Here is a 15,478-nt window from a genome sequence, read left to right as displayed (position 1 = left end):
CAGAAGAGCCTTCTCTGGCATATGTGACCAGCCCAATGGGGATGAACCAAAGACATTGGAGGGGACAGTACTTGAGCAAATGGCCCAGCTCAACCACTCCATAGACAGGCTCACAGCCAAAGAGCTTTACTCACGTACTCCAAGCTCTTAAATATAGACAGGCGTCCAAGCTCACCAAACATTTGAAGAAGTCTAAATCGAAGCCTACATACCAAAACAGTCGGGGAGGAGAAAAATGTAACTCAGGGGGAAATAGATATTGCATGGGAAAGAGAAGAGCTCCAGAAAATGCGTCACTTACGTTGTCAATGCTAAGAAAAAATAACGTGTCTGTGAACAAAAGCCAGGATGTTTGTCAATTATATCTCAATGAAAAAAGAAAGAACTAAAAAACCGAGGATGTCAATAAAAAAATGCTATGGGAAAGAAGTACTCTGAGGACGAGGAAAGCTCATGGAAATAAAAAGTAAGTTCTCAGTGGCAGGTTTGGAAGATAAAGTCAAATTCAGAGAAGACAACCATGACATCAAAAATGGAAAAGTTGGAAGATTAAAGAACCAACCCAGGAAGGTCTAAGCCTGAATAGCTTATATCATTAAAATATAGTAATAATAATGATAATAAAGTCATCCAGAAGTGTTTTCCAGAACTGAAGGATGTGAGTTCCTATATTGAAAGGGTCCATTGAGCTCCTGATACAACTGAGGAAAACTTGAACCTGTGCCCACTAGTGAAGACTAGTGAAAAGTACAGAGATTCTACAACCGTCTGGAGGAAAAAAATGGCCATGGTAGAAAGGCTCAGAAATCTGAATGCTTCCAGATTGCCAAACATAACAATGGAAATGAAGAGATTACTGTGGAATGCCTTCAGATTCTGAAGAAATATCATGCTTAGCTTAGAATTCCATATCCTGCCTAGCTATCAATCAGTGTGAGGGTAGAGGGGAATGTCATCACATACGAGGTCTCAAAAATTGGTTTCCTGCCCACTCACAGGCTGCTAAACCAAGGTGTGCTCTACAATGAAGTAACCAAGAAACAGGTAGACACAGGATATGGGAAATAAGATCTATCCGGCACAGGACAGAGGGAGAGAAAAATCCCAGGAAAAGCGAAAGGAAGTGTGCAGGAAGACAGCTGTGCCAAGGGATTGAAGGAAAAGTCGTTCAGGTTGACATGGGTCCCAGAGAGATGAATTCAAGATGGAACTCATTCATATCAAGTGTGGTTCAGCATCTTAGACAAAATAGTGGTGGGGGATTTGGGGTTCGGTCAGGTCCATAGAAAAACTAAACAAGCAAACCAAAGCAAGGCCATTATTAATTCTACAGAGAGGATCAGAGAGGATGAACGTTTGGGAAAGACCAGTGATCATAATATCCGACCCAGCCGAACTCTGAATGGCATAGTGGGTCAAAATGTAGTGCAAGTACCAAAGATCTACCAATACAAGTAAGTGTGGGGAGGACAGATACAAAGATTGCCAAATTCTCATTTTCCAGAGTTGACAGTCCATAGGCAATGCCAAAAAAATAAAAAATAAAAAAATTAACAAGTAGCATCAGGAGCATGGAGGTAAGTAATAGACAAATCAGATAAAAGACACCATTTAAAAATGAGCAAAGAGAAGCAAGCCCATGACCTGGAAGCTGAAATTTGCAGCAGATAGGAAAAAGAATTTGAATCTCCTCTACATCCACACCCATATTTTTAGGTGTATATATGTATATATAACTGTAAATGTATTTTAAGTATAGATAGATAGACGGATGGAACTCCCTCTCTGTCAAGTAAATAAATAAAATCTTTAAAAAAAAAAAGGCAAGTCAGAGGATAGGTTAAGTATAAAACCATTGATAGGAACTTGTTTGGGTCAGGCTTCAGTATTCTGTATTGTATGTGAATGCTTGTGTATTTCATAGAAGCATAAACATAGGAACAGGAAAGATACATACTAACTTCAGAATCAGTGACCTCTTCTACTTTTATTGATTTGTAAAAACTTTTGCATGCATTTCAGTTAGCCTGGTACCATGCAGAAGAAGGACTGCCTGCATACCTGTATACCCACTTGGGGAATTAACTCTTTGAGATAATGTATCTTCTCACCTAGGAATATGGCATAGCTTTCTACTCATCCAGGTCTTCCATTATTTGCTTATTATTTCGTAATGGTTTTTCCATTCCAATTTTCCAACGGGGTAATTGTTCGTTCTGTACAAGGTCAGTTGTCATGGCTTAGAAGAAGGAGTTCTCTTTGTAGAAGAGCCTCCTGAAATTGAGTTTTTCGGGATAAGTTGAAAGATGTTGGTCTACAAAAAGATGAACTTGAAATGGATAAAAGACCTCAACGTGAGGCAGGAATCCATCAGAATCCTAGAGGAGAACATAGGCAGTAACCTCTTCGACCTCAGCCACAGCAGCTTCTTTCAAGATATGTCTCCAAAGGCAAAGGAAACAAAAGCGAAAATGAACTTTTGGGACTTCATCAAGATCAAAAGCTTCGGCACAGCAAAGGAAACAGTCCACAAAACAAAGAGGCAACCCACGGAATGGGAGAAGATATTCGCAAATGACATTACAGACAAAGGGCTAATATCCAGGATCTATAAAGAACTCCTCAAACTCAACACACACAAAACAGATAATCATGTCAAAAAATGGGCAGAAGACATGAACAGACACTTCTCCAATGAAGACATACAAATGGCTAACAGACACATGAAAAAAATGTTCATCATCACTAGCCACCAGGGAGATTCAAATCAAAACCACATTGAGATATCACCTTACACCAGTTAGAATGGCCAAAATTAACAAGACATTAACCAATGTGTGTTGGAGAGGATGTGGAGAAAGGGGAACCCTCTTACACTGTTGGTGGGAGTGCAAGTTGGTGCAGCCACTTTGGAAAACGGTGTAGAGATTCCTCAAGAATTAAAAATAGAGTTTCCCTATGACCCTACAATTGCAGTACTGGGCATTTACCCCAAAGATACAGATGTAGTGAAAAGAAGGACCATCTGTACCCCAATGTTCATAGCAGCAATGGCCACAATCACCAAACTGTGGAAAGAACCAAGATGCCCTTCAACGGACGAATGGATAAAGAAGATATGGTCCATATACACTATGGAGTATTATGCCTCCATCAGAAAGGATGAATACCAACTTTTGTATCAACATGGACGGGACTGGGGATTATGCTGAGTGAAATAAGTCAAGCAGAGAGAGTCAATTATCATATGGTTTCACTTACTTGTGGAGCATAATAAATAACATGGAAGACATGGGGAGATGGAGAGGAGAAGGGAGTTGAGGGAAATTGGAGGGGGAGACGAACCATGAGAGACTGTGGACTCTGAGAAACAATCTGAGGGTGTTGTGGGGGAGGGGGAGGGAGGTGGGAGGTTGGGGGAGCCTGGTGGTGGGTATTAAGGAGGGCACATATTGCATGGAGCACTGGGTGTTGTGCAAAAACAATGAATACTGTTATGCTGAAAAAATAAATAAATTTAAATACTGAAAAAAAAATAAAATGTTTAAAAAATTTAAAAATTTAAAAAATTACCTAGGGGTAAAAAAGAAAGTTGTTGGTCTGTTTGTGCTTCAGTTGTAGCTCGTTTTCCAGGGCTCAGGGGACATAGAAGCATCTGGGGCTTACGGCCATATACATTCAGCACATAGGAGCCTGTTCTCCCCATGTCTCTCTTGTATTTCCCTACTTGTTCCCTTTACTCTAGGCACACAGCGGGTTCTTTGCATCCTTTAAAAAATGCATAATTTCAGAAGTCAAACTGAGCGGAACAGGTTGGGCCACTCGGATGCAGGTGACCTCCTGCTCGGCCCGGTACCGAGCACGGCTTTCCCCTCCCGTTGCAGGAAGATGCTGAAACTCTGCGGAGAGACGGAGGACAAGCTGGCTCAGGAGCTGATCCACTTCGAGCTGCAGGTGGAGAGAGACGTGATCGAGCCCCTGTTTTTGCTGGCCGAGGTAAGCTACGCGCACGAGGCTTCCCCACCCGGGGATGCTGTTCTGCATCAGGAATTATCACTGCCCATCCGCCTGGTCAGGAGTCCCCATATAGCAGCCCCTCCCGCTGCCTGCCAGCTCCCTCTGCCCCCAACATTCCTCTCTGCTGGCGTCCCGGTGGGGACGGGAGCTTGGCTAGCACCAGACCTCCTTCCCCACGGAGGTCTGCACACTTCTCCCCCGCCCCCTACCGGTCTCCTGTCTTCCGGGAAATGAACAGCAGCCCCTCCTCTGTAGGGCTCCCTGTGCCTTATGTGTACGTGGAACCCTTGTCTCTTATTTCATCCGATTTTATTATTTTTTACTTTAGTTCCAGTGTAGTTCACGTCCAGCGTCCTGCATGTTGCAGGAGCACAGTACGGTGATTCAGAAGTTCTGTACCTTACTCCGTGCTCGTCACGATAAGTGTGCCCTTCAGCCCTTATGTCTCTGGGTTCTGAAGGGTGCTGGATAACACTGTGAGGACACAGACACCTTGATGTCCCTGTGATGATCTGGCTAGCTTCAGCCAAGTGAAACTGTGTCGAGTAAGAATGGACAGAAGCCACAGCCTGACGTGGTTTCGGGTTTTCAATGTACAGCCAGTTTTCCCCCCTTAAATTCGCACTTCCTGCCCCACGTTGGCGGAGCCTGGGCCCCATATCCCACACTGGGGTGTTCTATGAAGTCATTTTTGGAAATAAAAATATAAAAAGAGCATTCATGCACAACCAGCCCACCGTGGAAGAACTTGTCATAGCTGAGCAGAGTCGTGGCAAAGTTTGATTGGGTATTTATTTTGGAAAGAAAAAAAAAGGTCCTTATTTCTATCAAAACGCATCCTGATTGCGTTCCCCCATAGGATCTCGGGCCTCCTGAGACGAGTGCCCGTCAGTTGCGCTGCTGCTGTCTGCTGTGAATTAGGTCTGCGTGTCAGCCCTTCCTGCTTTTCTCCCTGCGTGTGGCCCTTGTGTCGTGGACAGAGCCGGGATGGAGCCCGTGTTTGCTGGCCGAGGTGGGGGGCAAGAAGGAGGCCTGGACTAAGTGAGCAGGGGCGTGCAGAGCCCCCCTGGAGGGTCGGGATGATGCAGGGCTTGGCAGGTGTCCAGCGAAGGAAGAGCGGCAGTTAGGTCAGGCAAAGGAATTGAGGGTTTCCTCTGGAAATCAGGACTGGGGGGCCGCCGGCCCACGCATGACCTCATGTTCTGTAACCACAGGTGGAAATCCCGAACATTCAGAAGCAGAGGAAACACTTAGCAAAGCTGGTGCTAGACATGGATTCTTCTCGAACGAGGTACGGAAGGGCGCCTTTGCTTTCCTTTCTTGCCGCTTGGAAGGGACAGCGATTGCATCTGGGGAGTGGGGTAGGGTTTGTGGGGAGAGGCATTTGTCGAGTGTGTTTCCATCCTCCAGGTTTTTCTGAATACCCCTGACATGGCAGGCACTGCAGGGGAAGGTCGTGAGTCAGAGATATGGGGTCCCCACCCTCACGGGGGGCTGTGGTCCACTGTGGGAGACAGAGACCCTAGACAAGCCAGTGAACACGTGGTGACTTCAGGCGCCCATAAGTCCTGTAAAGAAGGTAGCACAGTGCAGTTTGGGGAGAGAGTGACGGAGAAAGGGAAGCTACGACATTAGGTGGGCTGAAACAGAGACGGCTTCTTAGAGACAACACTTGACCTGGGACCTAAAGGACGAGAAGGAGGCAGCCATGCAGAGATCGGGCACAGGACTGTCCATGGCGGCAGGAACAGCACGTGCAAAGGCCCTGAGGCAGGGTGGGGAGAGATCAGGCTGCCGCAGTCTGGGTTTAGTGCCAGGGCAGCGTGGCTGGGGTATGAGCCAAGGTGGGGCATAGTAGGAGCTGAGATCGAAGAGGCAAGGTGGGTGAGGTGTTGTGTGTAAGGAAGGGGGAAATTTCTGATTCTGGGACCTGCCCACTGATTCCTGAAACCCGTGGTGTAGCGCTCTCCTTTCTGAACCCGAGACCTTATGAGGGAAGCAGCATGCCAGCTGTGCTGCTGTCCTCCTGCACCGTCTCCCAGAAGCCTCCAGAAAGTGCCTCTTCCAGCAGGCGGGTCACCAGAGGCCCTGAGATGCCACGGACTCTGACCACCGTGTGTCCCGATGGTGCATATGCCACTTCCTAATTCTCGCCGGGGCGTGTGTGCCTACGTGTGCAGCTTGAAGGAAGGCAGGTTCCTGAAGATGAATACGGAAGGAAGCTTTCGGTTCTGCCACAGGCCCTTTGCAGGTCAATTTTAATCCTCTCCTTACCTCTTTTTAATTTCCTTGAGGAAAAGAAACAAAACCAGAAAATCGCGATCTACTCGGGCTGAGAGGTGTCCTATAGACTCCTGAAGCAGGAGTCCGAGGTGAGATGGTGAGATCCAGGTCACCTGTTTCCGAGACCTGTGAGCTTGGTCACGGTAGTCAGCCTCCCAGAGTCGCAGTTGCCTCACCTGCGCACAGGTAGTGACGCCATCCGTGGGCTGACGTGAGGAGGTTGTTTGGAGTGTCAGTTGAGATCACATTTGTCACAGCGCTTCCCAGGTGCTTTGCCAAAGGAAACCGCTACAATTAACTACACGGGACCTGGGAATTCGACATCTGGACCGATACAGAGTGTAAGGCGGTCGTCCACGACCAGAAATAGAACAGGTTAGAGCAGCAGAGAAACAGAGAATGTCTTCCGTTAATTTAGTGTTTCCCAAACTTCAGTCCACACAAACGGTGCTGGACATCTGGAGCCACACATCTCGCAAAAAGTCGATTTGCTTCTTCAAAATGAATCCGTTCAAAAGATGTTAGAGCCCTACCATACGTTAAAAGGCGCCACTGTTCGCTGTGAATACCAGGTAGACATAGAAGCGAAAAGGAAGGAGGCAAAGCCTGTTGCCCACGGAAGGCTGTGACCCCGAAGCTCGTCTCCTTCCACTGAGAAGGAAGAAGAGGAAGAACATCGTCAAGTTTTTCCAACCCAGGTCTGAGGCTCTCTCCTCAGCGCTCGTGGAGGAAGACAGCAGGTTGCGTGGGGAGTATGGACGTGGCATCCCCGACTACTGTATCCTCGGGCCACGTCCGGTGCCTCCCATGACGTCAGCGTTCAAGGCCCACACTGGGGGAGTCACACAAGGATTGAAGACATGCTGATTGCCCCCCTGCTGAGAGGGTGGTGAGGACCTTGCTCCTTGGTTTGTAGAGTGACTTCCTTCACCGTGGAGACCTGGCTCTTTGCTCTTAGGTCTTCCCCCCGCCTCTGTGAGGGAAACCTAAATTTCCATCTAGGAGCTTCTGGTCCAAGGCCAGATGCAAGGGTCCGTGCTTGTCATTGTCACCTCTACTTACGTGTTTCTGTTCGGTCTCCTTATGGGAGGTTGAGCGGGCGGCAGTCACGGTCCATCGAGTCACGTGGTGCGTTTTTAATGGTGACACCAAGTGGCATATGGATTCTGAAAACGATAGAGAAGCATCGTTAGGAACCCGTCTTCCCTGATTTGAGGAACTGTTCCACATTCTCAGCTCGTCATCTCTTGTATGCTGGGGTTTGGTTGGGAAATCTCTACCTCCCCCATCCAAATTCTTATGCTTCTAAACTTCTAAACTTCAGCCAAGACAACCTTTGACAACCTTTGTCTTTTTGGAAGCCAACCCACCCAACTTTCTGCCTTTTCCCTAAACCCTCACTCTTCGGCCAACATGAGGACCGCATCCCAAGAGAGAGCAGTGAGAGTAAGACCAGATGCTGTGCCGTGGAATAGCAAGGATCACCAGCTGCTCTTCTGGAACAGAGGATCCTTCCTGCCCTCCCCTCCACCCCACCCTGCTTCCCACCATGGATAGTGTATAGGTTCTGTTCTTTGCAGGATCATCAAAACTTTCGTTAGTCCTTTTTTGTTGTTCCCGAGTTATACTCTCCAGAACTACGTGGTGTATCCCAGATGGAGACACGCTGTTGATCATTGTGCCTGGATCCTTGAGTTGTACGAGAACTTGGGTGGATACTGTCAAACCCAACTCCTTTATCCAATGTGTAATTGAGTCTGAATCCAAGGTGTGTATTTGCCTCAATTCCAGTAGATCTGGCTTGTCTGTTTGGAAAGCCAATCATATAAGCCTTACCATCCTCAGAAAAGACCAAAGCTTAGAAGTTGAGTAGAAGGAGGTAGATAAGGAGGCTGAAGGAAAAGCCAAGGGAGCTTTAAGGCTTTATGCTGAGTTAAAGATTGTGAATTGAATTGAATTGAATTGAATTGAATTGAATTGAATTATACACAAATATCTTTTCTGGGATAGATTTGGTTTAGCAGTGGTTGCAGAAGGAGCTCTGTTCCTTCCCAAAGTCTGCCTCGATTTTTCTGAGCGTGTATCTCAAGATCAGCCCTTCTGGATCCAGGATCTGTTTCTGCAGAGGAGCTGTGGACTAAATTTCGTCCTCCTTCCCCAAATTCACGTGCTGAAGCACTAACCCCCTCGTGTGACTCTATTGGGAGACAGGGCCTTTCAGAAGTAATTAAGGTTAAGTCCCGTCCTAAGGGTAGGGCCTTAATCCAATTGGGTTGGTGGCCTTCTAAGAAGAGGAAGGGAGAGATTTCTTTCTCTTTGCACACTCACTCAGCGGAAAGTGCTCACTCAGCCACGTGAGCACAAGTGAGGAGGCAGCGAGAGAGCCTCCACCAGACCCAAACCCTGCCAGAACCTCAATCTGGGGCTTCCAGCCTCCAGAACTGCCAGATAACTCATTTCTGTTGCTTAAGCCACACCCAGTCTGTGGTATATTGTCACAGCAGCCTGCACAGATGAAGACACCTGCCTTCGGGACACCTGGGTGGCTCAGTAGATAAGCATCCGCGTTCAGCTCTGGTCATGATCCCAGGGTCCTGGGATTGAGCCCCGCATTGGGCTCCCTGCTTGGCGGGAAGCCTGCTTCTCCCTCTGCCACTCCCTCTGTTTGTGTTCCCTCTCTCGCTGTGTCTCTCTGTGTCAAATAAATAAATAAAATCCTAAAAAAAAAAGACACCTGCATTCTCTGGAAGCAGGTGAACTAAGATAAATAAAATAGGAGTTGGGGGACGGATACCAGGCAGCTCATGGAATTAAAGAAGTAGCTCATTAGGAGAGATTTAAGTGCAGGATATCATTGGCTTCGAAGCTGTTCCTCTTCTCCTGCCTCTCCTGCATACAGGCATCTTAGAGCCTGTCATGGTCCCTTGGGCTTCTGTCTCCCCAGCATGAGACCTGGGAGAGAGTACAGAGGAGAGAGGCCATTTGTCTAGACTTTGCTTATACCACTGCCTTGGCCCATCAGTTGGTCACGGTGATGAAGGATGGGCGTGGGCTTGGCTTGCATCAGCGACCCTCGCCTGGGCCACTCATGGTGAGGGTCCTGCAAAATTGGCAGCTTCTTGGGGCGCGTGGATGGCTCAGTCAGTTAAGCATCTGACTCTTGGTTTCAGCTCAGGTCCTGATCTCATGGGTCGTGAGATCAAGCCCTGCATCCGGCTCTGCGCTCAGCGGGAGTCCGTTTTGCTTGGGTAGTCTTATAGTCTCTCCCTCTGCTCCTTCCTCTGTTCTCTCACACTCTCTCCCCGCCCCCCAAATAAATGAATAGATCTTTAAAAATTAAAATTTTAAAAAGCTACTCTGGCAGCTCCCTTTGGCCCATATATCAGAGCAGGAGTAGGGCAGCGCCTCACTAACTGGAGGATGCCAGTGACGGAGGGAAGCAGACAGGACAGATGAAATAATAAATGTCCCTCTAAAAGAACGTTCCTGTTCGCCTTCCAAAAATTCTTCTTCTCAACTTCCCGTTGCCCTGAACTCCTCTTGCCTTTGCCCTCTTGACCAGTTTCCTGATCCCTAAAATCCCATACTGTTATTTCTGGCCCTTTTTTCTCCTCTAGGCTTCATTAAAGCTGGTTTTCTGTCTCCACGTCCCCCCTTCCCCAGACCCTATAGCAGCAGCATCTTTCCCAGCTAATAATGGTGTCACACCAGAGCAGAACTTTCTTTTTATTTGATTTAAATTCAATTAATTAACATCTAGTTATTATTAGTTTCAGGGGTAGAGTTCAGCGATTCACCAGATGCATATAACACCCAGTGCTCATTACATCATGTGCCCTCCTTAATGCCCAGAACTTTCTGCTCTGCGGATTCGAAAGCTCAGACTTTTTGGTCGAGAATCCCTGTTTCTTCTCTTGCCGGAGCAGGAAAGTGCTTGAGTTTATTGACAGAATGGATGTCTGACAAGGCCACCTTGCCTTGAAATTCATGATTAGGGTCTCTTTTCCCAGCAGATCACTACCCATACACATTTTCCCTGCTGTTCTATTGTTGGATCTCCACAATCTGATTCCACCTCTTATCACTATTTTGTAATCTCAAAATTGGTTACTTCTCTCTTGCGAATACATTTCCCCATAAAGGGAGGGGAAGGTTCTGTGTTTTTAAGCTACCCAGATATTATCTAAGGGGTAGAATTTAGGGGGGAAAGATAGAGGGAAAAAGGAAGGAAAATAAAGGTAACTTGGGAAAATGTCTCTTTTTAATAGATACATATTAAGGATATTTGGGTTTAAAGGATTAATGATAATTGGGATTAAGGACAATTGGGTTTAAAAAAAAATCAAATCCAGATCTTCAAAGACATAAAAAAAATCAGTGTCTGTGGTCACTGTATTTTTTTTCACACCTATATTGATTAGTTGTTTTTTCTTCAGATAGCATGAGCCACATGGTAGTTTTAGCTTTTTTATTTTTATTTTTATTTTTAGTAGGCTCCACACCCAACAAGGGGCTTGAACTCACGACCCTGAGATTCTGAGATCAGGAGCCGTGTGCTGCGCCCACTGAGCCAGCCAGACGCCCCTGAGCTTAATCTCATAATCTACCGTATTCATGATCAGCAGTCTCCGTTATAGCCGTGGCGTCTCCTACTTTATTTGACCAGAAATCCCCACAACTTAATACTTTGAAGTGACTAAACCCTGGGAGGTTTATTAAATAGATCACGTCTGTTGGGCAAGCCGAAAGCACCACCCAGGAAGTTTTACCAATCCGTATCTGTTAGTTCAGATTTTCCAACATCTTTGAGTAGAATATTTCCTTTGCACTGAGGAATGGTTCCCAAGACATGCATGTCTCTCTCTGGACCTTCCAGCCAGCTTGACATCCCAAAGCCTTTTTAAGTCATTTTCCCGTGAATGCATTTTTTTAAACAAGATTTTATTTATTCATTCGTTTGTTTAAAGCAAGTGCAAGCAGGGGCTGCGGGAGAGGGAGAATCTCAAGTAGACTCCTGGTGGAGTACAGAGCCCGACCTGGGGCACCATCTCAGGACCCTGAGATCATGACCTGAGCCGAGATCAAGAATCAGCAGCTTAACCAGCCGAACCACCCGGGCACCTGCCCCACGCCCACCCCTCCGAATGCATTTTTTAAGTAACACAGACTCCTTTGTTTTGTTCTTTTATGTTAATAGCAAAGAGGACTTTCATTTCCCTTTCCTGAGTCGGAGTCTTATACTCTTCTGTTTGTCCTGAGGATAACAAACTCAGAGAAAGAAGAAATCATGTAGAGAAACCACCTAGGGATTCTTGACTCTCAAAGTGAGGGTCACGTTGCACATTGCGCCCCTGGGATGGATGGTCTAAGAGCCAGATAGGGCCTATGGGGCCATCGGGTTCGGTCCGTACACCACTGGCCTGCATGGTCTGTTGCTCAGTTTCATCAGGAGGGTTCATGTGATGGTTTCCAGCCTCTCTTGTCAACGGAGGCAGGCCAGCCTCCCGACCAGCGTCCCCTTCCCCTCACTGTCCCTCCTGCCTTCCCCGAGAGACTGCAGTCCGTGTGTGGCCTGCCCTTTGTCATCCTGCTGTTTTCCATAGGGCCGTGGAATGGTTGTGCATCTCGTGGCCCAGTTACAAGTAGGGAAATAAAGGGAGGACTAGTTTTTAAGATCCTGAGCCCCCTGACTTCATGCTCTTACTCCCTGGCCCCTATAAGCCATTGAGTTCACAGACTCCTGGGCAGCAGGAACCCACAGCTCCCGCTGCCTTGTGTCATCAGAACCGTCGTCCTTCGGGGTCTGCTCTTGGCCATTCCCTGATAATGCCAGGGCCAACAGAAACATCTGTACTTCGCTACAAAACCTTTCCAAGCCACGTCCTCCAACGGCTGCTGCTCTCCACGCAAGGACAGACGTCGAAGGAAATATAAACGCAGTATCCGAACGTCGACTGGAAGCTTTTTTTGTGCTGACCGGTGGAGATGTTGGCTGTCAGAGTCGTTTTGATTCTCCTCTTCTTCTCCTCTCCCCTGGCACCCGTGACTGGCTTCAGCCAAGTCGGCGAGTGTTTCCAGACTCAGAGCCCACGGGGCAGGCAGGGAGCTTCCGGGGAAGACGTAGACTGGGCCTTGGACAAAGCACCGGTGATGGTCACTGGGCCTCCATGTTCGGGAGAAACATTTCAGGGGACGTGGTGGCAGACTGGCCCGTGCCTACCCCCTCCGCGTCTGGCCACAGCTGCCCCGCTGTGTTTGTAACCCGCTCTCTTCTCCGCGCCCCCACGGACTTCCCAGGGCTCTCCACCTGTCTCACCCTCTCCTCTTTTTCTCCTGTTTTCCATCAGGTGGCAGCAGACTTCCAAGTCTTCGGGTCTGTCCAGCGGCTTACAGCCTGCGGGTGCCAAAGCTGATGCCCTCAGGGAGGAGATGGAGGAAGCTGCCAACAGAGTGGAGATTTGCCGGGTACCCCCTCCTCCTCCCCCCGCTGTCTTTGCACCTCTTTACTGGACAGATGGGGGAACCCTAAGGGAGTCCCTTTCTCCTCACTGGCATTGTATGAAAACCTGAGCGGGAGCTCTGGTTGAGCTGAATGTCTCCCAGCTTGCCTGCTGGCATCCCGGGGTGAGCCCTAGGAGTTGAGGCTTCGAGACAGCCTCGGCGGGGCGGGGGGGGCTGCGGTGGGTTAGCAACAGCGTTCCTGCATGTCGGGCACAGAGGATGTGGCCGTGGTGTCTCTGTGAAGCTTTTGTGAGGCACCTTTGTTCCACGGAATGGGCTCTCGGCTGGATGGAACAGCTGAGAATTTAGACAGTAGACCAACCTTGACTCGCTGTCGATATCAAATCGTTTCTCTTTATGTTCACCTTGTAATATTTCCTGAGTCACTTGACCCATCTCCTGCCTCCTGGGACATTGTCAGCTGTGAAGCTGAAATGCTGACCAAGGAGATGGGGAAAGGACGAGTTCCTGCTTGTTCAGGGAGGAATGTCTCGTTCTAAGATACCCATGCCTCTGCCCTTGGCAATGTCAGAAGCCCTTTGTTACGTCTGCTCGGACGTTTCCCGTCTTCGCCACAAACGTTGTGTGGGGTATAACTCGCAGGGCACACCGTTCATGATACTCTGCGTAGGAACATCTGTACATCTGTATTACACGCAGGTGTGTCCGTTGTGGTTCGATGCACGGAGCAAGAGTATCTCATGTTTCTGGAAGTGTGCTGTGTACCCACCTGTTGTCTTAATCTCATACATTCTTGGTTTTTTGTTTTAAGATTTTATTTTATTTATTTGAGAGAGGGAGACCATGCGAGCAGGGGAAGAGGGAGAAGGAGACACAGACTCCCTGCTGAGCAAGGAGTCTGATGTAGGACTCGATCCCACGACTCCGGGATCATGACCCAAGCCAAACGTAGATGCTTAACCGACTGAGCCCCCCAGGCGCCCCTAATCTGATAGTGGTTTTATAAAGAGCACTGTCACTTGCATGAAGACATTTCTGTTCTTTGTGGCTTTTTCTATTCTTCTCCGCTTGCCTTTTATAGCCACACTGCACAGGGGGCTTCAACCTTGTGTACAGGTCACGTTCAGGGTCAGATAGGGTTGCTCTCTGGAATTAGGAACCCTGACAGGTTGGTAAAGAATTCACGATCTCTCCGCCGACGGTACCACAGACTCAAGCAAAGACTCCGAAATGCTCCCCCAGGTCCCGAGAGTCATCGGGAACTCCGCCGATTTGTCATTTGAACGCCCGTGTAAAGGGCAAACAGCCAGCTGGTGGGGTTCGTGAAGTCTCTCGTGCTGCTCTCACTTTGACTCTGTGCTGTGTCTACACATCTTACCGCGGACTTGTGTTCTTGAGTGAAGAGTCCCGTTTCTTACACAAGGACGCTGTGAAACAGACAAGAGACAGTGGCATCGGGGGGATGCTGGACACGAGTCTCCAAGTTCAATACGTTCACTGTCCTGTAGCTCTTTCCGTGTGCCGTTCTTACCAAAAAATATGTTCGGTTCCCTTTCAGAGATTAACTAAGTCATACATTTTGCCATACCTGTGAAAAAGCATGAAAATATATCAAGAAGAAACACCAATAATTGCCCCCCAGCCCATTCCTGCCCAGCAACCCGTCTGTTTCCAGAGAGGATGGCCAATTCCCCCTTTCCACCAGTATTTATTCAGAATTGTCAGGAAGAGTGGCTCTCTGTTACGTGCCGTCTCATCTCTATGTTTCTGTAATTTTAATTTCCCTATTAGTAATGCTCAGTGGATCTTTGTGTCTATCGGATTTCCTGCAGATACGCGTAGACATTCCCAGGTTGGCAAATTGCCCGTTTGTATGGGAACTTGGATCAACATTTCTGTTTTTCTTAAATATCAATTTGCATAAGTTCTCTGCATGCCAGGGGTGTTGAACTTTCTTCTGACTGTTGTGTTGCAGATCGTTTTTCCAGTCTGCTGTTTGCCCCTTGGCTTTGTTGCTGTCTGCCATTAAAAAGTTCTTTATATGTGTGTATTCCTTTGCACGGGAAAATATTCCAGGCATCTTCCACCTCAAGGTTAAAGCATTTGGTGTGGTCTGTGTTTTGAGTATTGGACATTTCAGGAGAGGCGCAGTGGTATCTCCTTCTAAATTGCCCTTTGCAAATGACGTAAGATGATGAACATCTTTTCATACGCTTGTGTGCTGTCTGTATATGTACTTGGTGATATGTCTGTTCAAGCCTTTTGCCCATTTTCAAGTCGGGTGGTTATTTGGCATTGCGTTGTCTCATCTCCAAGTACTGGGCGGCGGGGGGGGGGGGGGGGCGGGCAGCTCTATTCCTGTAATTTTATTTCCAGCTTAATCCCACTGTGGTCAGGGAGCCAGCACTGTGTGATTTCAGTTCGTTTAGATCTGTCAAAATGTGTTTTATGGCCCATGATGTGATCTGTCTTAGTGGACATTCCGCATGAGCTTGGGAAGAATGTGTATCCTGTTGTTGTTGGAAGAAGGAGCCCGTGGATGTCAGCTCTGTCTAGTTAATGGATGGCTGAGTTGAGCTCTGTCCATACTGCTGTTCTGCCTGCTGGATCTGTCCATTTCTGATCGATTGCTGTTGAAGTCTCCAGCTATAATAGTAGATTCCTGTCTTTCTCTTTGTAGTCCTATCACTTTTGCCTCATGTACTTTTATGCTCTG

At 47.8% G+C, this 15,478-nt stretch overlaps 1 protein-coding gene across 4 annotated transcripts in view; it reads left to right on the top strand.

Annotated features, from left to right (window-relative positions):
• Positions 1–15,478, top strand: part of ARHGAP44 (Rho GTPase activating protein 44) — a 166,655-nt gene that overhangs the window by 107,337 nt on the left and 43,840 nt on the right. For all 4 annotated transcript variants that reach the window (XM_045984174.1, XM_045984173.1, XM_045984176.1 and 1 more), the window contains exons 5-7: positions 3,885–3,996; positions 5,232–5,308; positions 12,648–12,765. In XM_045984174.1, the coding sequence (XP_045840130.1) occupies positions 3,885–3,996; positions 5,232–5,308; positions 12,648–12,765 (307 nt within the window). The remainder of the gene's footprint in view (positions 1–3,884; positions 3,997–5,231; positions 5,309–12,647; positions 12,766–15,478) is intronic.

This window comes from Meles meles, chromosome 18 (assembly GCF_922984935.1).
Source record: "Meles meles chromosome 18, mMelMel3.1 paternal haplotype, whole genome shotgun sequence".
Lineage (NCBI taxonomy): Eukaryota > Metazoa > Chordata > Mammalia > Carnivora > Mustelidae > Meles > Meles meles.
Note: the sequence above shows the minus strand (reverse complement) of the source record. Positions and strands in the feature narration are given on the sequence as shown.